The sequence below is a fragment of the Gracilinanus agilis genome, chromosome 2, assembly GCF_016433145.1.
Source record: "Gracilinanus agilis isolate LMUSP501 chromosome 2, AgileGrace, whole genome shotgun sequence".
Lineage (NCBI taxonomy): Eukaryota > Metazoa > Chordata > Mammalia > Didelphimorphia > Didelphidae > Gracilinanus > Gracilinanus agilis.
The window spans coordinates 33,863,047-33,887,507 of NC_058131.1; the positions used below are offsets into that span (position 1 = coordinate 33,863,047).

The 24,461-nt window shown below is 40.8% G+C and overlaps 2 protein-coding genes across 8 annotated transcripts in view; one reads left to right on the forward strand and one right to left on the reverse strand.

Moving 5' to 3' along the window:
* The window catches only part of IMMT (inner membrane mitochondrial protein), a 40,201-nt gene extending 34,788 nt beyond the window's left edge, over positions 1–5,413 (reverse strand). For 2 of the 7 annotated variants that reach the window (XM_044663064.1, XM_044663065.1), the window contains exon 1: positions 5,141–5,407. In XM_044663064.1, coding sequence (XP_044518999.1) covers positions 5,141–5,185 — 45 coding nt within the window. In that variant the 5' untranslated portion in view covers positions 5,186–5,407. Of the gene's footprint in view, positions 1–5,140 lie in introns of all 7 variants that reach the window. The other 5 variants (XM_044663062.1, XM_044663061.1, XM_044663063.1 and 2 more) reach the window with 5 other exon arrangements.
* An 8,226-nt stretch (positions 5,414–13,639) lies between these two features.
* On the forward strand, positions 13,640–24,406 carry MRPL35 (mitochondrial ribosomal protein L35). Its single transcript, XM_044660429.1, has 4 exons — positions 13,640–13,693; positions 16,550–16,739; positions 19,102–19,246; positions 24,080–24,406. Exons 1-4 carry the CDS (start codon positions 13,657–13,659, stop codon positions 24,266–24,268), a joined length of 561 nt encoding a protein of 186 aa, XP_044516364.1. The 5' UTR covers positions 13,640–13,656; the 3' UTR covers positions 24,269–24,406.
* The last annotated feature ends 55 nt before the right edge of the window (positions 24,407–24,461 follow it).

Below are 24,461 nucleotides of genomic sequence, written 5' to 3' on the forward strand. Positions count from 1 at the left end.
AATGATCATTCTACTGCAAATAGTAGTAATATGGAAATAGGTTTTGGACAATGAAAAAAGAAAAAGAAAAAAAGAATATCATATAGCTTAAAGAAAAAAAAGTAGTAACAATGTATTGCTTCTAAGAAAAAGGGTTTAGAAAAAAATTCAGAATTTTGTTAGAATTTGGATTACACAGAAGGGACAGTGAGAGAATCAGAAAGAACCCCAGACTCTTAACAGAAGGTTGACAGAATCAGGCTAACAAGAAATGAGGTTAAAACAAGAAAGGCACTGAAAACCAAGACACAAATTGAAAGCAGAAGGAACAATGAAGCCAGGAGGAGATGATGGCAGTATTTAGGGCAGGTGGGAGGGTATAGCAAGGTAGACAGTACAAATGGTGAAGAGATGAATCTATGATATAAGGAAGAATTGAAAAAGCAGATCATAGCCTCTCTACAACACTTAGTACACTGCTAACCATAAAGTAGCCTTGGACCTCAATTGGGTATCAAGGCCAAGATTTCTGGCCAAAGTAATTAGGGGAAAGATGTTCAACTGACAGAAGTGGAAAATTTTGGAAGAGACATAGAATGGTGACTCAAAGGGGCAGGCCAGTAAAATAAGTCAGACCAAGGTTTTTCATTTTCAAAAACTGGGATAGGCTCATGATTGTAAGAGGCAGAATCTAGTGACTAGCAAAAAGAGAATGGAGATGTCAGAGGTAGGGTGAAAGCCAGGAATCTAAAATAAAAATAATTAGGTAGAACACTATTATTTTTGAGACTGAAAATGAGAGGAGAAACAGAGAGCTAGAGACATGCTGGAAAGAAGAGGCAAGGGCAAAAAAGAGAACTCAAAGCAGACAGCTTAATCTTCATTGAAGAATATAAGGACTCAATCTCAGGAGCAAAGAGAAAGTCAGAACTACTCTTCTGGGTAAAGGAAGAATAACCCATCAGCAGTTTAGTCACAAAAATTACAATAATGAAACTGGAAGGGACCATTTTGTCCAACTGCTTCATTTTGCAAATGAGGAAAAGTGAAAATCCTAAAGGTTAAGTGACTTACATCTCACCCCAACATTTCAGAGTAAGCTTAAGACAGAACTAGCTGTCTATCAGCTTCCAGGAATACTGGCTCTCTTCAGAAGAGGATGTCAGGTATTAGGTAAGTAAGGTAATACTGTCTCTGATATCCCACAGAATCATGGAATCTGAAAGTCAGAAAGAACCACAGTGCCATCTAGTCCATATACTGGAAGAATTCTCACATTCCCAATAAGTCCAGCCTTTGCCTGAAGGCATCTGTAGTGAAGGGCCCATATACAAAGTATATGAGGAAATGTTTCAAATGTATTGGACAAAGAATCATTCCTCAATAGACAAATAGTCATAGGCAGTAATTTATACTATTAATCATATGAGAAAACGTTCCAAGTCACCAATAATTAAGGAAATGCAAATTAACACAACTCAAGGTTCCTTTTCACACCTATTAGATGGGCAAAAACGAAAAAATGGGGGAGGCATTACACTAATGCGCTGCTAGAGGAGCTGTGAACTGATCTAACCATTTTCTAGAAGGTATATTGGTAATCAGGGCAACATTCAGAACTCTGCCCAAAAAGTTATTACTTTTGCATTCCCTCTTGCCGAAGTCATACTTCTATTCATACCCCTATTCATACTCCCGAAAGGTATCAGAGAGAAAAAGAATCCGTACTTACAAAAATATTCACAGAAGTTCTCTTCATAGTAGCTAAAAACTGTAAAGTCAGAGGGTATCTACTTATCAGGGAACAGCTAAACTAATTATGATCTATGAATGTCATAGAATATCACTGTGACATCAGAATGACAAAATTGACAGCTTCAGAGTAAACTGGGAAGAGTTCTATGAACTGATGAAGGGTGAATTGAGAACTATGAGAATAATTTCTCAAACGACAACACTATAAAGAAAAATACCTCAGAAAGACTTGAGAACTCCAGTAAAAAATGATAAACCCAAAGTCCACAGTAATAACCCCTGCCAAAGAGGTGATGGACTTAAAATGTAAATTGCGACCTACATTTTTTTGATATGGCCAATATGCTATATTTGTTATTTTTTATTGTTCAAAAAAGAGAGAAAAAAATGTAAAAAATTATTTTTAGAGAAAAAATTTATCAATAATATCCACCATCTCCCTTCATACCAGAGATTACACAGCTGTTAGATATAGTTGCTTCAATTTTCCATTTTTTTTTTAAAATAAGAGGGGGCTCAATGAGAAATGGATGTTACTGTGAAATTACTACTGTATAATTTTTTTAATTAATAAAACTTTAAAGGAAAATATTTATACTGTAATTTGAAAACTATAAGAATCATTAAGAGAATACTTATATTAGAATGTCAACAATCATTATTTGTTCACTGTTTCTCCCATCCCATTCAAGTAAGGAAATACTTTTGAGAGTTTACAGTGTCAAGGTGAGGCCTTGAACTCTAACAGGCCAAGAGATCTATGTGAAAACTCATTGTTATGAATATTCCATTGAACAACAGATTATAATCCATTTGTGTCTCTTGATTCTATATCATTTTCCTCCATTTCCTTCTATAAATTCATCAAAAAACAAACCAGACCAATGCCTTTCTTTTCAAATCTGGGCTGAGTAAAGGTGCCTTCTCTATAGATTGTCCATCCAACTGCCAATAAGATCCTGGACTACAGTATTTCTCATCTACTTAGTTTTCTCTGGATGGTTAATCAGATAGAACAAGCTCTTTTATCAGTAGAGTGAGAGTCAGGCCTAGAGACAGGAGGTCCTAGGTTCAAACCCGGCCTCAGCCACTTCCCAGCTGTGTGACCCTGGGCAAGTCACTTGAACCCCATTGCCCACCCTTACCAATCTTCCGCCTATGAGACAATACACCGAAGTACAAGGGTTTAAAAAAAAATTAAAAAAAAAAAAAAAAAAAAAAAAGAACAAGCTCTTTTAAGTGATTATGGCTTTTATCCCTAAATGTTGCTTGCACAACTTTTTTCAAAAGGTAACAGCAGCAATGCACCCAGAGACAGTGTGGGTGGTAGCAAATCTTAACAGTAGGTACCAATTAAGTGGGTGGCCTGTTGCAACATTTCAAGGTATATGATTGGGCTACAAACCTTGCCCTCCATTACCTGGTAGAGCTGTTCTCATGACATCATAAAGAAAAAGGTTCTGAAAGATAATAGTCGAAGTCCTCCCCACAATAAGAGAAGTTCATTAGAGTTTTTAAATTATATATTTTAAGTTGTATAAGCAACAATAATTATAAAATGATCAAATACACAAAAGTTAGCATGTTATAGAGAATGCAAAAAGCAAAATCAGGATATTCACTAATTACAAATATTAAAAAATAGCAACAAAATTAGAAAAAGTTTACAGAAAAAAAAATCAGGAGACTTGAGAATGAAACAGAATGTTACATTTTGTTTTTATTGCTTAACAGTAATACATATCTTCTTAAACACACTTTCAATAACTGATTTAAAGTTTTATGGACCTTTTTCTATTCTGTATTTAAATATTTTTGTTGAAGGTTTCTAAGCATAGAATAAATTTTACAAGATAGTGGTCTTGTATAGGGATAGAGAAACCAACTGGGCTGACAGCTTGCTCAGTTCTGCCACTACCAGCAAACCAACTCCCAAGAAGTACATCCCCAAGATCATTTTCCTGGGCAATATTGTAAATCCTGGAATATTATTTTGGCCTGCCTTGGAATCAAGAAAACCTATATTCAAAACCTTCTAATGACACCCCACCTCTCCCAGATATGTAATCATGGGAAATTCCATTAGGCAACTCTCCAAGACAAAAAAGTTATATATAAATTCCCAAGTCTCCATGAGACTGGAGTTTCTAAACCAGGGGGTCACCACCCTGATGAAATAAAATAAAAATCATGGCCAAAGACTTTCCCTGGGACAAGCCAAGTCTCGCTAAGCATAGAGCTGGCATCTGGGAATGGAGAAATGATCCTGAGAAGGACCCAGGCAATCTGTGGTAGAGTGCTCAAATGCAAATGAATAAACGGGGGGGGGGGAGGGGGGGGAAGGAAGGGAGGCGGCAGAACCCGCACAAAACAAACAGGCGGGCGCTACTCGGCTTATAAAACTTGATACCAAAGTGCTAGTATAATAATCTCTTCTTTCTCTCGGCGCTTATGCCCCCTTTGCGTGCATGCTGCTTTTATGGTGCTCAGATCAGACTGCTTCACAGGACATTCTCATTCAGGGTCTCCGCAAAGTTTTAGTGCAGTTTTAGACGATCAATATTTACTAATTACATTAGAGCTTAATAGGCTCCCCTTCCAAAGCCTGTAACGTAAATCCAAAGTTACTAGATTACGAGCATTCTCCCAGGGTCGGTACTCCCTGTCTTTAGCCCAGGAAGGGTGTCCGGGCACAAGGTCACGTCTCCAATCCTTCTGCGAGGACCCTGACAGAGCACCTTCCGGGTTTTCCCACTACTTAGCAGTTCTACGTAAGGCCAGTGAGAACAGAGCCCCGATGCCAGGGCCAGCAATAACCCCTATTCAGTGCCCTCTTCGCAGAGAAAAGGAATTTTTAAAGACCGTTCCGCGTCCCAGGGGAGGACCAGCAGCCCCAAACTACTGCTTCCAGCAGCCTATTCGGCCGCTCTTCTCCTAAGCCAGGCTGTACAGGCGCCAGGGAAGGCCTGGGGAGGCCTGCGGCCTGCTGGGAAATGGAGTCCCAGGCAGTTTCCTCCCTCTCCGGGTTCCCGGGCCCGCCCCTCGACCTTCAGCCACTGGCTGAGGCCGCTAGGGCACGCGGCGAACCAACATCCCAGGTATCGAAGGCTTTTATTGGCCTTGGTCGGCGAGCGGCGAGAAGGTATTGGAGAAACGCCGCGAAGCCCCGCCCATGCTCCTGCCAGCCCACCCCGCCACCACCTTTTCCATCTCCCCATCCCAACAATCACCCCTAATTCATTCAATTCTAGAGGACTTTATCCAAATAACGGCCGCCCACTCCCGAGGTCTCGCGAGGCCCCGGGCGCACGGTCGACTTTGCGCGAGGGCGCTCTGCCCGGGCCTGGCCGAAGTCTCCCCGCCCCTTCGCCTTCCGTTGGCAACCCCGCGCGCCCCCCGCGCTCACCTGGGCGGCGGCGCTCACGCCCGTTAGCTGATAGACCCGCAGCATCTCCTCGGGCCGACGGGACGCGCGTGTGGGGGCGAGCTGTCGCGAGCACGGGAGGGCGTACGTATGTGTTCCCCAGCCGCCCCCTCAGCGCCAAGCCCGGCAGCACGCAGGAGAGGGGAAACCGGCGGAACCGCGCAAGCGCAAACCTCCCGCCGCCCCGCCGGACTGACGGTGCCGGAAAGGAGCGAGCGAGGGAAGTGCTGATTGGCGGCCAACGGCAGCTAATATGGACGCTGGCGGCGTAGGGGGGGATTGGTGAGAAGGAGAAGACGGCCCGCCCTCCTAGGTCGGGCCAAAGCCTGATAATATGGTTAGCGTCAGAGGGCGCGGTCTGGAGGACGGGCTTCCGGCTTCCGGCTTCCGCCCTGGGTTCCGGAAGCTGGTGAGGAAGCTGAGCCATAGAGCTGGAAACGCGACTTCTACCCCCGCTCGGCCCAAGATGAGAATCTGCAGTACTGTTCATCTGTCTTCGTTAAGTCACGTCTTAGCAGTGACATCGACCTCTCTCTCTCCCGGGAGCTCAGGCCATCCTCGTAGGGGCATTGTAGCTGGGAGCAGAGAAGGTTCAGGCAGAGTTGGTCGCTGTCTTGAAACGTTTGAGAGACCCAGGACACTTGGAAATCATTTGGGCATGCCCTGCCCTCTAGGGGCTTACAATCTAAAGAGCGAGAATGTATAATTCCATGATTGACCTTATGGCCGCGGGCTTAGTGGACCGAGCATTACTATCTATGACAATTAATAAAAAAAAAAAATTTCATTGTGCTTCAATTTCCTCCTATGTAAAATAAAGAGATTGGTTTTCAAGTCCTCCTCCGAAGTAAATCTTATGATCCAGCATCACCCCAGAGGCAAAATCCTAGCTTAGATTGTCCAAAAACCAGAGACAATGCTCTCCTCACATTTGTGCAAATATTCTTCCCAGTACAATGTTAGCTTCTTAACGGCAAGGACGATATATTTTTTACTTAACTATAGTGTTTACCACATAGCAGGTGCTTACTATATTGGTTGAATTGAATAGTTGGATTCTGGTTGGTCCACAGATAATGTCCTGGGAATCATGGGTGAAAGCTCTGATCAGGTAGAATTTGATTCAACAGAAAAAATAAATAATTCCTCACCTCCATTTCTTAAGACTCCCTACTTTCCTTCAATGCTCAGACACAATCCACTTCCTACCTTAGACCTTTTCAATCTTAACCTTCAAGTGACAGTGTCCCCATCACCTCCTCAAACTACAATTATAATTGTTTTTCTAGCTGAAGTATGTGTGGAGTGAGAAATTAAGTGTTATTCTCAAGTTATTAAGGGTTATTGATATCTCCAAAAAGTTAGTAGAGACTAGTTCCCACCCCCTCCATTTCTCTTCAAGCTCCTTAAAAGACAAGATTACTCCACCCTTCTCCCAGCAGGACTAAGTTTCTAGGATATATCCTACTGTAAAGGTATTCTCCAATTTCTTGAAGACTTAAAAGCCATAGTAAATCTATTCAACCTTCAGTCTCCAGCCTCTTGAAATGTTAATTCTATTGTATCTTCCTAAAAGTTGGAAGTGTCTCTATACCTGGGAACATCTTCCTATCAGGAACATTGTATGAGAGTTTTCCTGTTGTTCAGTCAGACTGTTCCCTGGTGCCTCCAAGGTGAACATGGCTAGATCTCTTTCTCTGTAACTCTTTGGGGGGGGGGGGTTCTGCTTTGGGTCAATGACTTGAGGCAGTGCCCCCACATTTCTCAATAAAGCATTAAATTTTAATTGATGGTTCTCCCTGGTCATATCATTTAATGGTGGTTAAAGAGGGTGTACTTTGGATTTCAAGGTCTCAATTTCCACTCCACACAAGTATACAAGTATCTCCTGTTAACTTGGAAAAAAACACAGAACTACTTAAGTAGTCAGAAAAACCAAGTCTTTAATCAGTAAAGGGACAGTACACAGATATAATACACGGAACTCAGTGCCAAGAACTTTACAGGGCCTATACCCTGGGACTCTGGGAACATATCCCTGGGAGTTTCATGGTGCTAGGTGATGGCTCTGAGGAACAATAGAATTTAGGAAATGTATATACCTTTTGGAGAACTAAGGGACAGGGAAATATGATTGATTGACATTACCATGGCTACAAGGAAATGAGTATCCAAACTACACTGACAAGATACAATCAGACTTGGAAAAGGAACTATAGCCAGGGGCTGGGGTATCAGGGAGTGGCCTAATTACAACAGATATTAAAAGAATATTCCCAGCCCAGGTGTTGGTCTTCTTGGGAATGCATCTCTGATAGAATGAGGAAAACTTCTAAGACTAAAAGGGTACTTAGCATTTTATTAAATCCAAGCTCCCAAAGTGGGCGCTACTGCCCCCTGGTGGGTGCTGCAGCGATCCAGAATAGCGGTGATGGCCACGGGTGCATTTATCTTTCCTATTAATTGCTATTAAAATTTTTAAAAAATTAATTTCCAGGGGGCTAAGTAATATTTTTTCTGGAAAGGGGGCGGTAGGCCAAAAAAGTTTCGGAACCACTGGCCTAAACTAATCATCCATTAAAGTCTTTTGTTCATTCTGAAATGAGACTTTTGGAGGCATGTTCTCAGGGGAACAGGGACAAACTTGGGAGGTCTCCAGATTTCAAGTTGCTACAAACTTGGGGTTTCTAGATTCCAAGTTGACACTCCTATAGAATGTAAAATTCTTTGAGTACAAGGACTTTTTCCGAACCTTTACTTTTTTGTCTTAGCAACAATTCTAAGACAAGAACACATAGGAAGTGAAAACTTGAATCCACATCCTTCTAGCTCCATGCTTGGCTCTCTATTCACTGTCCCCTTATTTTTTTGTTTGTATTTAGTGGCTAGTCTATAGTAGTTGTTTAATAAATGCCAATTCATTGACATAACTGCCTGAAAGTGAAGTAGCCAGCTCCTTGACTTTAGAAGTTATCATTTGGAAGGGCTGAAATTCCCCCATTAGTAAGAGATGTTGGACTACATAACCTTCCAATAGTAAGACTAACTCAGTTACGTTGTGTTTTGAGATTTGCAAAGCATTTTGCTGACAATTATCCTGTGAGGTCTGGAGTACAAGTATTGAAGCAGACAGGGGAAAACCTTCATTCCCAAGGAACCAGGAAACCAGCCCTTCATAAATTTGTAACTCCTCATGGCTAAGTTTATGCTAAGGTGCCAGAGAATCTGTGGGAACTGTTAAAAAGGCTGACTTCTCTCTTAGCAAGTTTATGGCAGGACATATGGCTTCACTGATATGGCTTCACTGATAACACTGGAATCTTGAGAAACTATTAAAAAGTCATTTCCATGAATGTGTGGTGGCCTAAATATTTGTACCATATCCCTCTCCTGATTAAAGACTTGGTTTTTCTGCCTATTTAATAGTTCTGTGTTTTTTCCAAGTTAACACAAGCAAAGTAAGTTTTCGACCTTTACTTTCTGAATGTCACATTAATTTTGTCCCCTTTTATTTGTTTTATTTTTTATTTTTTTTAAACCCTTACCTTCCGTCTTGGAGTCAATACTGTGTATTGGCTCCAAGGCAGAAGAGTGGTAAGGGTAGGCCATGGGGGTCAAGTGACTTGCCCAGGATCACACAGCTAGGAAATGTCTGAGGCCAGATTTGAACCTAGGACCTCCCATCTCTAGGCCTGGCTCTCCATCCACTGAGCTACCCAGCTGCCCCCTGTCCCCTTTTATTTGCAAAAACAAACCAGTCTTCTTTAAGTGAGACCTACCACAGGTTATCTGGGTCTGGTAGAAGACCATACCCCCTTAGGCATAGCTGATGACCTTTACTAGAGCATAACTAGGAATTTTTTTTTCAGATCATCAGTGCATAATTGAGAGAAATTAAATGTTGATAAAAACCATACGAATAAAATAGTAAGAAAATAACATGTTCCCTTCTGAATTTTAGAATAATTTAACATCTAACTAGATTTTTTTAAAGGCCCTTGATTATTTTAAATTATAAAACACCATCCATCAAGAGAGATAGTAATATTCTCTGGAAAATCTGAGATGTTTGACACTTAGGAAACATTTCCAACAAATGTTAAGTTGATCTTTTCCCTAAAAGGGTTTTTTTTTTTAATTAAATTTGAGCTTAAATTGATATTTAAAAGAAATTATTCTTTTCCCAAGTAAAAGGCATGATTAAATAAATATGATAAATAAAAATATGTATTATACATTGGTTCCAAGATCAAGAATGGTGATCCATGGGAAGTAGGGGTCTGCCAGAAGGGTATAACAAGCACATAAAAAGTTTACAGTGTGCAAAGGTATAGTAATGATTAGGCCCAGATAGAGTTGTTTGTTGTTGTCCTCCATACCCCAAGTTAATCCAAATAACATCACTGAGTAATATGTTTTGACTTGAACATCACTTGAATTTAAGCAATGCAGAGTTTCACAAAGTCATGAGTCTTATTCTCCCTCTTCCAGAGTCTTCAAAGTCAAGCGGCAAGACAAAAGTCAAAACAGCCAGCAACGTTGACTTGGGATGCAGTGGATGACCTTGGCTTCTTCCATGTCTAACCAAACTCCAAGTGCTCCACAGCCTTTGAAACAAATTGGTCTATTTTTTCCAGATTACATATCAATACAATATTTAATAATCATATTCTGGTATTTTGCCATTCCTGTTCTCTCTCTCCCTTCCACACTCAGCCTTCTCAAGGTAATATGCATTGTTAAGATTAAAATTCATACGTTGTATATGTGTTATCATACAATATATATTTCCAAGTTCGGCATGTTAAAAAGAAAACAGAATTGCATACACTAGAAAAATTTGCAGAGGAAATAAAGTGAAGAATGCTATGTTTCAGTTTGTATTTAGGCTCTCACAGTTCTATGGTGGTGAAATCCTTTGGAGTTGAGCTGAATGTTGATAACATTGAATGTTGAGCATGTTGATAACAGTTAAATTGATCATTGGGAACAAATTATTCTCATCAAATTCTTCTACCCAGGGGAAGTTTTCGCCTGCCTGAAGTAGACAACCCTCTACCTGACTGATATGTTTGAGGCCCATGTGTTACCCCAAAACTGGTTTAGCCCTCCTGCCCTGATAGTTTAACAGGCTATAGCCACTGTACATGCTACAACTTCTTGGAGCCATGGGTGAGAGCTTGGTGGCAGGTAGACTGGAAAAGAGAAAAGAGGAAAGGAGCTCTGAAAAGAGTTCAGCAAACCCTCACACCAAAGGTACCAGGCTTCCTTGAATACCCTCTACATCCCAGATTTGTTTAATTAAGCCTGATTCTTCATGACTGCATTTTAGATTTTCTTGGCAAATAGTCAAATAGCTTGCCATTTCCTTCTCCAGCTCATCTTTACAAATAGAGTAGACTCTTATGTGAGATCCTTTGTCCATCAAGAAAAGTTAGTAGTAAATACCTGAGAGGAATGCCCACCTACTGAAAAGAACCTTGAACTCAGAATCAGGATATCAAAGACTCTTTTATTTTATGCTCCCAAAAATGAGAATTCAGAAGCTAGTGTTACAGCCAGCAAGCAAGTACCAAGTATGGCAGGCCGCCTTCTTTTATCCTAGTCCCTGACAAAAGAAAACCTCTCCCCTTGTTCACCACTGGCTGGTTACTAGAGAGTTACAATCTATACAAGAAAGCTAGTAATCAGAATGTAGGCCAATAATACCTAATTATACTAAATATTTATTTTGGTCCTAGCCAATCAGAGTAGAGCACATTTTCAATCCTGCCCAACTACGAAATGTTTTATTCAACTGATCTGAGGAAGAGCAGGTTCTTAAGTTTCTGTTCTTAAGTTTCAGTGTCTTCAGGGACACTTCTGGGAGACCAAAACGTGTGTCATTTATCTCATCAGCCATTTATCTCATCAGATCATCCCTGAGAGGTGGCCTCTTATGTTTCCTTTCTTTACCACTCCTCCATCCTGATCCCAAAGCCAGGTAGATCAAAAACAGAGAAAGAAAACTACAGACCAATCTCCCTAATGAACATAGATGCAAAAATCTTAAATAGAATATTAGCAAAAAGACTCCATCAAGTAATCAAGAAGATCATCCACCATGATCAGGTGGGATTTATACCAGGAATGCAAGGATGGTTCAACATTAGGAAAACCATCCACATAATCGACTATATCAACAAGCTAACAAACAAAAATCACATGATTATCTCAATAGATGCTGAAAAAGCCTTTGACAAAATACAAGACCCATTCCTATTGAAAACACTAAAAAGTATAGGAATAGAAGGATCTTTCCTAAAAATAATAAACAGTATATATCTAAAACCATCAACAAGCATCATATGCAATGGGGATAAATTAGAAGCCTTCCCAATAAGATCAGGAGTGAAACAAGGATGCCTATTATCACTTCTATTATTTAACATTGTACTAGAAACACTAGCAGTAGCAATTAGAGAAGAAAAAGAAATTGAAGGTATTAAAATAGGCAATGAGGAGACTAAGCTATCAACTTTGCAGATGATATGATGGTCTACTTAAAAAATCCTAGAGAATCAACTAAAAAACTAGTAGAAATAATCAACAACTTTAGCAAAGTTGCAGGATACAAAATAAATGCACATAAATCATCAGCATTTCTATATATTTCCAACACATCACAGCAAGAGTTAGAAAGAGAAACACCCTTTAAAACCACCCTAGACAATATAAAATACTTAGGAATCTATCTACCAAAACAAACACAGGAATTATATGAATACAACTACGAAACACTTTCCAAACAATTAAAACTAGATCTAAACAATGAGAAAAACATTGATTGCTCATGGGTAGGATGAGCTAAAATAATAAAAATGACCATCCTACCTAAATTAATTTACTTATTTAGTGCCATACCTATCAAACTACCAAAAAACATTTTTACTGAATTAGAAAAAACTATAACAAAGTTCATTTGGAAGAATAAAAGATCAAGAACATCCCGAGATGCATCTTGTTAGGCTGGGAACTCCTTGTTTCTTAGTCAATGCAGGGTGTACCTTAGGAGAAGCCTTTGTTAGAAAGTAGGACCACCAATTGAAGGATGAACCCAAGCTCCTCTGGGCTTGCCAGAAGACATGGGGTTGGAGTACAGAGTGGAGTTGAAAGTGTAATTCCAGTTCAGCAGTCTACAAAATGTTTCATGTTCTGATGTTTTAATTATCAACCACCTATGGAAAGCCTAACCAGTTTTAAATAAATATTTCTCTGTGTGTGTGTGTGTGTGTGTGTGTGTGTGTTGTCAATACACACCTGTAAGTCTTGTGATTTCTTTTCTGTGAAGGAAATAAAAAGTTATGCTCTACCTGATTCACATTTCCATTTGGAGGAAACTTCAGACAAGAGCTGAACCTAAGCACTGAGTGACTCATTCTGGGGCTCTAGGGTGGGGAGGTAAAGAGCCATGGAAAGGCTGGCTGACCTTCTCTTGACAAGTCAGTCTCCCAGGTCTGAAGCCAATCTGAGCCCCTGGAGTGGAGAAGCAGAGGTCAAATGCCCCCACTTGCTGGGTTTTATATTGCAAAGGACAGGAAGGAGGACAGCAAGGAAACAAAATCAATAAAATTTGGCACCAATTTTTTCCAGGGCTCAGAGGAAGTGAAAAATAGAACTCTATGACTGTCCTGCCTGACTCTTCTACTACCTGATTGAGCCCCATGGCATTGGCCTCTCCATAACTCTCAGGGGTGCCTATTTGGCCCTGATACAAATTCTAAGATCACCAAGTAAACAGCCTCTCTTCCTTGTTTTCCAGGGGATTGTAGTTTCTCTCAGAAGGCCTGGCTAGATAGTAGTTTATCTAAAACTGGTCCAAAACACCGACCAACTCTGTTTGTTGGGTTATAGTTCTGACTTGACCTCTTCTGCTTCTTCTGCTCAAGAGCTTCTAGAACCCAGCTTCAGCCTTAGGACTAAGAAGACAGGCCTGGCGGAGAGGGTTGGACCTGGAGTTGGGAAGCCCAGAAAGTTCCCCAGAGGGAGCTGTTTAGTGTCTCTGGGCCTCAGGTTCCTTCCTAATCTATAAAGTGGGCTCAGGGTCCCAGGAGATCAGCAGCTGCCCTGTAAGGGCTATGCAAAGGCCAATAATGATCCTAAGAGCTTATTCCCTCAAGGCAAATTCAAAAAAAGGACTCAGAAGGATGGACATGGCTTCACCCCCTTATGTGGGGCAGCAGGAAGGCCACTGACTCAGGCTGGGTCACTAACTGATGTCCTGCACTGGGACATCATCAGTTTCCTCCTCTCCAAATGCTGGCCCCCCGTGGCCTAGAAAGGTCCTTTCTTTTCTCCAGTCTCTTGGATCCTCTACCTCCAGTCTACTCTTCTCTCCTCCCACTTTCTTTCCATTTTATCTGCCTTTCCTCCCCTCCCCCAACGCCGACACCACAGGCTCCGCCCCTCGCCCCGCCCCGCGATCTTTTTGGTCCTAAGAGGCCTCCGTAGGCGTGAAGATGGCGGCGGCCGCCTTGGCTGCACGGGCAGCTGCAGGTCAGTGGGGAGCCTCGGCCCCTGGGGTGGGAGCACCTTGTAGGGCGCGGTCAGGCCTGACGGGTGAGGTGGGAGCGCAAGCGGGGCTCTGGAACACCCCAAAGTCACCCTGCTTTCCCGGGAACCGGAGTCCTCGCCTCGGCCCCTCCTCCACCAGCTCCGTCTCCTTCCCAACCTCCAGCGTTTTAAGGGGGTGGGAGGGGAACGGTCAGGAGAGAAGCGACATTTAGTCTTCTCTTGGAAGCGTACCTAGAAAAGCCCAGAAAGATAGGAAGTGTAAGGAATTAGAGTTCCCTGTTTTATAGGCGGAGAAACTGAGGCAAGAGCAGACAGGAAGCGCCTACTCCATGCAGGGCCCAGCCAGAGCTCGGCGGGGAGCTCGGGTCCGACCGAGACCTCCCTCTCCCCCGCCTGCTGCTCGCTTAGGTCTCTGGTCACTCGAAGGCCCCAGTGGCCTGAAATGAGTGACCTCCGCTCTGCTGGAGGTCTGGGAGCCGCTGAGAGTCGAACATCGTCTGTGAAAATGATTGTTTATTCCTCGATGGGGGGGGAGGCTCCCTATCTGCCACACTTTGGGGACATGAGCGGGGTGTGAGGGACAGACCTTAGAGGGAACGGGGGAGGCACGAGGCCAGCTAGAGGCACTGAGGAGAGGTGAAGTCAGAATTAGGTGGCTGTGAGAGAGAGTGAAGACGGGAAGGAAGACACAGAGAGTTCAAGTGACCTTCCCAGGGTCACATAGGTATTGAGTGTCTTGGAATGAGATTTGAACCCTGGTCATCCTAACTCTAAGCCCAGGGTTTCATACACTTTATGAGACCTCTCCAGTACTCCTCAAGTAGAAATTCCTCTTTGGTCATTTAAAGGTCTTTCTAATCCTACTCTGTCTTTCAGGTCTCAGCTAAAAAAATCACTTTCTGCAAGATGCCTTTCCCAATTCTCCTTAATATCAAAAATGGGTGGGGAGTGGGCATATAGCTATGTGGCACAGTGGATAAAGTGCCAGGCCTCAGTCAGGAGGACCTGGGTTCAATTCTGGCCTCAGACACTTCCTAACAGTGATCCTGGGCAAGTCATTTAACTCCAATTGCCTAGCCCTTGTCATTCTGTCTTAGAATTGTTACTAGGACAGAAAGTAAGGGTTAAAAAAAGTCTAGTGCTTTCACTCTGTTGACAAATATATCCTTTTGATGGCTTATACAGAATTGTACATTGTTGTTTGTGTGTTCTCCCTGTTGTACTGTGACCTTTTTGAGAGCTAGGACTGTTTTTGTCATTTTTAAAAAATTATTCCCCACATTTAGTAGGTGTGTAGTAAACGCTTATATTCCTCCTTTCTTGTCTCCAACCTACCTTTCTAAGCTGAATATACATTACTCCCCTTCATGAAGTCCAGCAAACCTTTCTTCTTATTGTCCCTCCTATGTGACATTCTAGTCTCCATACCTTTGACTAGACCTTCCCCCATACCGGGAGCATCCTCTTCTAACCTCCTTAATTTGGGATTCTTAGCTTCACTCAAAGGCCACCCCCTTGAATTTATTTTGTATGTACTTATGTGTGTCCATTTTGCTTACCCAAAATAGAATATAAGTTTCTTGAGGGCAGGGACTGTTTTAACTTTTTTGTGTGTTTCTTTTGTATCTGGCATATAGCAGATTCATAATAAATTCTTGTTGATTAATTAGAGGAATAGTTCAGCAAAACAAACCAAATCATTGGCCTTGTCTGACAATAGATGACTCATTCCAAATGTGTTAATAGTGCCATTTTCCTTTATAGTATTGCAGATGTGTAAATTGTTCTCTTGGCTTCCTTAGTTTCTCCTAATTCTTTATATTCATCATCTCTTGGATACTGGGCATAATACATGATGTTTACAAACCACAGTTAGTTTAGCCATTCCCCAGATGATGGAGACCCACTTTGTTTTTAGTTCTTTTCGACTACAAAACTGTATAACAATAATACCTCCTTCCCAGAGTGGTGGTGAGAATGAGATGATATTTGTGATGGCTTTGAAAACTTTATAGCTCTCTCAAAATACCAGCTAATGTGATTATTATGAACCTTTCTCTTCGAGCTCCCTGGAGAGATGTCCATTAGTGATAGTGCCATTGTGTTCAGTTTAGTGAGGGCCTTTGGAGAATCATTGAAATGGTTTTCTAGATTAAGTCATACACAATTCCATCAGCAGTGTACCAGTATGCTTATACTGGTCACAGCCCTTCCAACCATGGCCATCTCTTGAGTTTCATCATTTTTGCCAGTCTGGTAGGTGGGAGATGAAAGCTGGAGTTTGGAATTTATATTTCTCTTATTATTCTTAGCACTTTGGAGTATTCTGGCATGTGGTTGTTGGTAGTTTGCATTTCTTCCTTTGAAAAAAAAGTTTTATTCTTAGACACTTATCCATTAAGGAATATTGTACTCCTTTTCCACGGTGGGTTGTAAGCTGTGTGAGACTAGTGGTTTCACACATGTTAGGTATTCTCCACAGTGCTAGCTAGATAAAGAAAAAACTCCTAAATGTCTGATAAATGTTAGGATAATTTGCATTTGTGTGATACTTGGTAACTTTGAATTATTGTTTAATTTCATACCTTTCACATGCTATCTTTTTTTTTTTTAAATCCATACCTTCCCACCTTAGAATTAATACTGTGTATTGATTCCAAGGCAAAAAAAGTGGTAAGGGCTAGGCAGTGGGGATTAAGTGACTTGCCTAGGGTCACACAGCCAGGAAGTGTCTGAGACCAGATTTGAACCTAGGGCCTGGCTCTCAACCCACTGTGCTACTCAGCTGCCCCCCACATACTATCTTAAAATCACCCGTCTTTCTCTTTATGTTCACAGGAATCATTCGACCGCTCAATGGTTTGGTTTCATCAACCTTCCAGAACTACTCCAACACTTTGCGTCTGGTTTCCACGCTGTCGGGACGACATTTCAGCTATATTCAAGCACCACTTATATCTCCTGCTGCCAGACTAGTTCCACCTGTTAAAAATTTGAGATATGGGCCTCCTTCAACAATTCTTAATAGGTACAGACTGTTTCAGTTAATATCACTTAATATCAATAATTATAACACAGTCAATCAGTGATTAGATCAGATGAGTAAAATTATAAAAAAGAAGATAATTTAAAAAACTAGTTTGGGCACAGATAATGATTTTTCTTTATTACTACCACTACCTGCATTGCATTATTTGGGGCCTTTTCATACTGCATATGGAAGTGAGGAGTTATCAACCAGCAAACAAAGATGACAACCTTGATATTAGGCCACATAGCAGAGACCAGCATTCTAAGCCCAGTGGTTATAATATATGTTGTGTGCCTTCTTCAAGACTGGTGACCAAAATGAAGGGTCAGCTAGATTGATGTGTGTATATTTTCTGTCTCTAAATAAAATAAGAGTTGTCTCTTTTAACATCTTTTATGGTTGATTATTTAACCTCTGGGGGAAAGTTTCTAGTAATAGGGATCCTACTACCCTTCTAGTAAACCATTCTACTTTTACACAGTGGCTGATTTTCAAGAAAGCATCTGAAAAATTATTTCATGAATTCTTGTGAACAAGCTGGAACTATTCTGGATTAGCTAGTATTATACTCAAGTGGAGATGGAAATGGTTGAACCAAATGGGTTGGAATGACTAGACCCCCAAGAAGTCATTAATGGATGGATATCAATTTGGGGCAGCTCTCTCTGTCTAATAATTTTTCATATGCTTTCTTGAAAATCACATTTCCTTTGCCAAACCATTTCTTTGTACCAGTCCAATAATCCTGTCAAAGAAAAAGGTAAAGTTGGTCTGGTATGCCTATTTTGTTTGTTCATTTGTTGTTGTTGTTGTTTTTTTTTTTTTTAATTTTTTTTTAAATTTTAAACCCTTAACTTCTGTGTATTGACTTATAGGTGGAAGAGTGGTAAGGGTAGGCAATGGGGGTCAAGTGACTTGCCCAGGGTCACATAGCTGGGAAGTGTCTGAGGCCGGATTTGAACCTAGGACCTCCTGTCTCTAGGCCTGGCTCTCAATCCACTGAGCTACCCAGCTGCCCCCTGTTGTTGTTTTTAACCAATTCATTTCTTCTGGTACCTTTTGATGCCCAAAGGCACCACACGTGGTCCATCTGACATGTCTCTTTTTGAAGCCATGCTTATTCTGAGTGATCAAGTGTCCCTTAAACAAACAAAAACAGTCAAGTAGTTTTGCCTAAGCAATGATGCTCTCCACTTGTGGACCTTCCTCTTACCCTAATCAGAGCTTCAGAAAAGCCCCTTAAGGGTTTTAGGGGTTTTTGCTCTTCATTTTTCCTTGCTTGTCTTTGTTTCTATCTTCCATTGGTCTTTTATTAAAAGATAATAAATTTGGTTGATGAGTTTGCCAGACAGTGACACTGCTTTCTTTATAGAGCTCTTTCTTCCTCATTGAAATTGTGCCTTAAGAATTCCATTTTCCTCCTTAGTCCATGCAGACCTTAACTTTTTTTTCTGAACCCTTTCAGATCTGCACTCTTGAAATCTAGTACATGTTATTCTCTATTTTCTTTTTCTTTTTTTATCATGTGTTCTTTAAAAAACAACAACCCTTATCCTTTGTCTTAAAATTGATACTAGATATTGGTGCCAAGTCAGAAGAGGATAAGGGCTAGGCAATGGTGGTTAAGTGAAAACTTGCCCAGGGTCACACAACTAGGAAGTATCTGAAGCCAGATCTGAACCCAGGACTTCTCATCTCTAGGCTTGGCACTCTTATCTCCAGAGCCACTTAGCTGGCCTTTCTATGATATACTCTTAAAATGGAGTGATCATTTCCTCAAAAAGTTCCCATCATTTTTATTTAAGCAACTGTTTCTACCTTATTGATCAGAACTAGGTCTAAAAGGACAGTGTCCATCCTCAGGCCCTTTACCTTTTGAAGAATGCTATTATTAAAAATTGTCAGGAATTTAACAGCATTTTTGTTTTCAGCAGAAAGCAAGCCCCAGGTATCCAGCTAGTTGCCAGTCACCCCTATTACAGCTTTCTTGGTCTTGGCACCAAGTTTGTGATTCCTGCCAGGCCTGCTAATAGCCACTTGCTTGTTGATCTAGGACAAGTAGTCATTATGGCTGGAACACCAGAAGAGATTGTTCCATTCATCCATTTTTGCCATTACCACCTTGCTTTAGGAATAGTACATGTTGTAGATTGTAGGATTTAGGAACATAAAGGAAATGTTTCTAGTTCATCTAAGCCCTTTGTTTTACAAAGAAGAACAAAAAGGCTTAGAGTTAGCTTTCATATCAATTTATTGCACTGTTATACTGATTTCTTGGTGTAGAATAACATATTTGCTTATCTGGTCAGTTGAAATGCTGGTACAGTTGGTTGAAAGTTTGTTTTCTTTAATATTTTAGTGTAAACCCTTTGCTGCCAACTCTCCTACGACCACCAGTCAGAACCTTAACATACTGTAGCCTGAGAAAAGGAAAACGGAAATCGGTAAAAGCTGTCCTCTTTAGGTTTCTCCGCCTCCACTGTGGTCTTTGGGTGAGGAAAAAGGTGAGTGTTCCTTCTCGTACCATATGTAGAAAGACACAGTCAGACCAGGTCTACCTGAACAAAGTGAGTCTTAGTTCAGTGACCTTTGATGGAGAGCTAGAAAGGATCCAAGATGCTTTCTGGCCCAAACCCTCTAGCCTTGCTGAAGGGACTTGCCTAAAGTCACATTGGGAATACCTATCAAAGGTGGGATTTGACCTCAGGTCTTCAAACCCCAGAGACAGGGCCCTTTGCACAGGATTACTGCTTTTTTTTTAATCAATTCTAAGTATCAGTTAAGATCAGAAGAGTGTCAAGGGCTAGGCAATTCGGATTAAATGATTTGCTCAGGCTCATACAGCTGAGAAGTTTCTTTCTTTCTTCTTTTTTTTTTTTTGAGACTCAAACTCTCATTTTATTGATTCCAAGTCCTGTTACAATATACTGTGTTTAGTCACGTTTTGCCTGAGACTGATGAATCAAATTGATTGTCTTGAAAATTCTCATTAGTTTCCCAAAGTTGGTTATTTTTATTCCTCTTCTATAGGTTTTTAAAATTAATTTATTTTATTTAGAATATTTTCACATGGTTACATGCTTTATGTTCTTTCCCTTTCTAAAGCCAGATTTGAACCTAGGTTTTCCTGATTCCAGGCCTGGTGTTCTATTCCCTATGGACTACTGCTTTCTAATGATAAAAAGGTTCTCTTCTGTTGAGCCTGGGCAAAAATTCCTCTTGAATCTGGAGGTTATTTTAATTGTTTATTCCTCCCAGAAATATTTAATAAATGTTGACTGTGCAGAGTATGGTGTTAGGCACTGCACATAAATATTTGAAAGAAGACTTAGACCCTCTCATCAGAGAGATTAGGTGCAAATTTCCAGAGCTGCCCTGGAAGGTGACTCTTGCCTCCTCCAGCCCTGCCACAGCCCTTCTCTGACATAGAGCAGCTGTGAGTATATCATCATTGATCCTTCCCTCAGAAGAGGATCTTTGACTCTGGCCAGGTAGAGCCATGTATGACAGATACAAGTAGGTTCTGTCCATGAGGTCCTGCAGAGACCAGTATTGATACTAGTTCCCTGGGCACAACGTTGTGTTTAGGACACATTTCTGATTTCATGGTTTATCTCATGAGGAACAGTTGGTGCTTTAGCTGGTGGGCAGGGTCTGCATGTGTGTGTGTATTAGCATGTAAACATACATGTGCACACATGCACCCTCTGACTATGTTGCTAGAGGAACCTTTGCAGCCTTACCTTTAGTACAGGATGAGCCAAGTAATGAATCCAAAGGAACATTGTTCTTTCTGCCTTGAAGAGTGAATGAACTGTGGCACACATCTGAAGCCCTGGCTGCCTGCCTGGGAGGCTAAGGCTGCAGGATTGCTTGAGCTTGGGCATTATGAGCTGCTTTGGGGCTACAGCTGAGTAGTGTCCCCTCTTTTAAGTTTGGCGTCATATGGTGAGCCCCAGAACAGGGGGTTGGCTTCCAGGATGTCTTTAAGAAAAGTCAGACCAGCCTAGGTTGGGAAATGCAGCAGGTTAAAGCTTCCTGTATAAAATAATTAGGGTTGTGTTTACCCAGGGATTAGCAGAGCAAGAGAAGAGACTGACACTGATGGTCAGATTCTGTCTCTGCCATGATTGCAGCCTCATCTCCTGCCCCCAGATCTGGAATTCAATTACTTCATCCTCCCCTGCTACCCGGAGGTCCCTCTGATTTCAAAGCAGCACTCTGGTTCCTCCTGCAGGGAGAATCCCTCCCTGAGTCTCCCTTCCTCCCCCTTCCTGTTAATTTGTTAATTTGTTTTTTTGTCTTGAAATTCTCTTGCATTACTTTGTATATATTTTGTATTTACTTAGCCATATACAGACATCTTGTCACTCTCATTGTATCCTCAATGTGTTGCGTGTGTAGGCTCTTACTACATGTTTGTGAATTGAATGGGAACTATAGAACAAAATAGAAATAAGAATTAATTAATTACTGGTTACCTTCATTCTCTTTACTTTGCTGACTTCCACTTACATAGGGTGAAACCTACTCTAAGAAATCAACCCTTTGTATAAAAGGCCACATTTAGGAAGGAGATTAAATAGGGAACCTATTCCCTTTACTGCTATAGGATTCTTTACAAAAGGACTTGTCATAGGTAAGTGGCAAGCTTTGAATGCACTTAAAACATGATTTAATTTATTCACCTCTTGTTAGGAGCCTCTAGGAATGAAGGCTTGTATGAACTGGCACAACCTGGACCCAATTTATTTTTTTCATTATTTAGTTCCTGGAACTCAGACATTGATTTTTGCATTACTATTTCAGGCAGAGTTTGAGTGCAATAAACCACCCTCTTTGAGACCAACACAATTGTCTGGTGCTGGCTCCTCAAGGGGTATCGAACACATTCGTTTAATTGAATTTGGTGACAGTTTCCAGGTTTGGAATGATGACATTGGAGAGAATTATTGTCCCTCCCTCTTGATTCAGTGGTTCACCATGAGAACTCCATAGATTGCTGGGCAGAGTGTTGAGTCCCAATATAAATTATTTTAAAGTTGATTGATGATCCCCTATTTGGGTCCTGAAATGACTGAGCAAGCGCTCATTCTGAGCCTAGCTGTATGTGACCTCTTGGACTTAATGTGGGGAAATGCTATTCCTTGTCATCACAAATTGTGTTCAAAGTGTCAGGATCCTTGTCCTTGTCCTTCATACAGTGAAGTAACTGATAAATAGTAAGAATTTGGCAAAACTACCTTGAATTTAATGAAATTTCAGTCTTGATTCTCTTTTACCATTTGAAGCCCAAGATATGTTTTCCCATAAAGATTAGTGCCAGGAGCCATCAAATCCATGCCGTCTGACATGGTCGCAGGTAGAGTTCCGGGACTGTAAAGCGGCATCCATGGAAGATGGAAACACCCACTCAGACTCCCCTGTGTGACTCCTCTCTTATTAACACCCTCTGTTATTGGAATTGCTTTGATCAATATCTGTACTCAGCCCCAGGGAAATATAGAAGAATAGCTGGAGGCTGTTACTAGAGCCTTTTATAGATTCCCAGGAAAATCCTACCCTTACATGTAATAATATAGAAATTCTGCTAAAGTCACTTCTTGACAACTTAGTAGATAGTGATTTAATGTTAAAGACTTCCTGATTACGCAGATGGCATAAATGAGAATCAAATGCCTGCAGAGTTGAAACAGATACCCCAATCTACTAAGGACCCCTATGCAACTATTTGGATAAAGGGTTGTAGATGGATCCTCTTAGGTATAAACCCCCAACAAAACTGTACTTAGATTTTCCATTCCCATACACAAAAGGTTACATAATGGGAAACCAGAAATGACAAGTCTCCCTGATTCGGTATGTTAACTTAGGAGGACAATGGATACAAAGGATGAAAAATAGAGAGTTGCCTTCCACGGAAGGCTGGTACATTCCCCCCCACCAAACTGTTTTGTTAACCCCACAGAATAGGTAACATATCAAACATACCTTTGTAAGATGTTGAAAAATGAAAGTCTGTTATTGGTATAATAATTAAATTGAGTTATGTTTTGAAGTCTGATTAATTGTGTAATTGGTTAGTGTAATGAATAACTTGATTAATTATGTAATTGATTAGAGTAAAAAATAACCATTCCTAGTTTAATTGGTAAAATGTAATGAATAATTATTCTTAGCTTGACCGAATGTTTTGAACCTCACCGGTGAATTAAGACATAATTTCTTTCTTTTTTTTTTTTTTAAAGGTTTAAAGATTTTATTTTTTTAGAAAAATTTTCCATGGTTACGATTCATGTTTTTACTTTCCCCTTCACCTTCCCCCCATATCCAATGCACATTTCCACTGGTTTTAACATGGGTCATCAATCAAGACTTATTTACATATTATTGATAGTTGCATTGATGTGGTCATTTCAATGAAGACATAATTTCTAACTCAGTTACCCCCATGATGAGAACATGAACATTTTCTGCAAAGCTTTGTGTCTTTTATTAAAATCAAAGAATGTAGGATAATTATAGAATGTCAGTCAAATTTCTTTGTAATTTAGTAAAAGTTAATGTATGATTTATTCATTACCTCCAAAAAAAGATGTATGTTGCAAATGAAATTTCATGCCAACCGTATGTGTGATCTTTAAGTATATAAAAATAGCCTGAGGAGCAGAGCCAGAAGAACATTGTACACAGAGACTGATATACTGTGGTAAAATCGAATGTAATGGACTTCTGTACTAGCAGCAATGCAATGACAAAGGACAGTTCTGAGAGATTTATGGTAAAGAACGCTACCCACATTCAGAGGAAGGACTGTAGGAGAGGAAACATATAAGAAAAACAACTGCTTGAACGCATGGGTTGAGGCGGACATGATTGGGGAATGTAGACTTGAAACTACCACACCAAGTCAATGATCAACAATTTGGAAATAGTTCTTGATCAATGACACATGTTAAAACCAGTGGAAATGTGCGTCGGCCATGGATGGGGGGAGTGCGGGGGATGAAGGGGAAAGTAGGAGCATGAATCATGTAACCATGTTAAAAATGAATATTAATAAATGTTTAAAAAAAGTCAGCCTGAGCCTGGTCAGAGCAGTTTCTATGATGCCTGGCTACAGGTAAAACTTTAACTGTCTCTCATCTCCTTTTGCCGAAGCTGTTCTCCTCCAAAGGCCCCCTGGATCCTGCGAAGGCTGGACCCCTGCTGATTAGTTTGGCTGAGAGGACTCCCTAATTATTGGAAAACTGCAGAGATAAAATAGAAATTCTGGGTGTCCATGCAGGCAGTACCCTTAGAGTCTATTTAAATGCCTTTCTGTGCTGTCTCCACAGGCTGGTTATAAGAAGAAGCTATGGAAGAAGAAGCCTGCACGGAGAAAACGCCTGAGAGAACAGGTTTTCTGTAACAAAACACAGAGCAAACTGCTTGACAAAATGACAACGTCTTTCTGGAAGAGGCGGAACTGGTACATCGATGATCCCTTTCAGAAATACCATGATCGTACAAACCTCAGAGTGTAGACCTGACTAGAATAATTATGCAGGCCTATCTGGACTCTCCTGTTGTGAGTAGATCTTTATATCACCATGCAAAGGTGAAGAAGGCAAATGGTTTAAATAGCAATAGTACAAAACACCAGAATAAATAATACCTATTAACAAATGTCTGTTTATTATTATATTGTACTTTGTGAAGAGAAAAAGCTCCAGAAGT

Excerpts from the sequence above, each read along its gene's own strand:
- MRPL35 (XM_044660429.1), top strand. The coding sequence starts at position 13,657 with ATGGCGGCGGCCGCCTTGGCTGCACGGGCAGCTGCAG. Across the intron at positions 13,694-16,549 it reads GGCTGCACGGGCAGCTGCAG|GAATCATTCGACCGCTCAAT; the intron begins GTCAGTGGGGAG and ends TTATGTTCACAG. Across the intron at positions 16,740-19,101 it reads CCTTCAACAATTCTTAATAG|TGTAAACCCTTTGCTGCCAA; the intron begins GTACAGACTGTT and ends TTAATATTTTAG.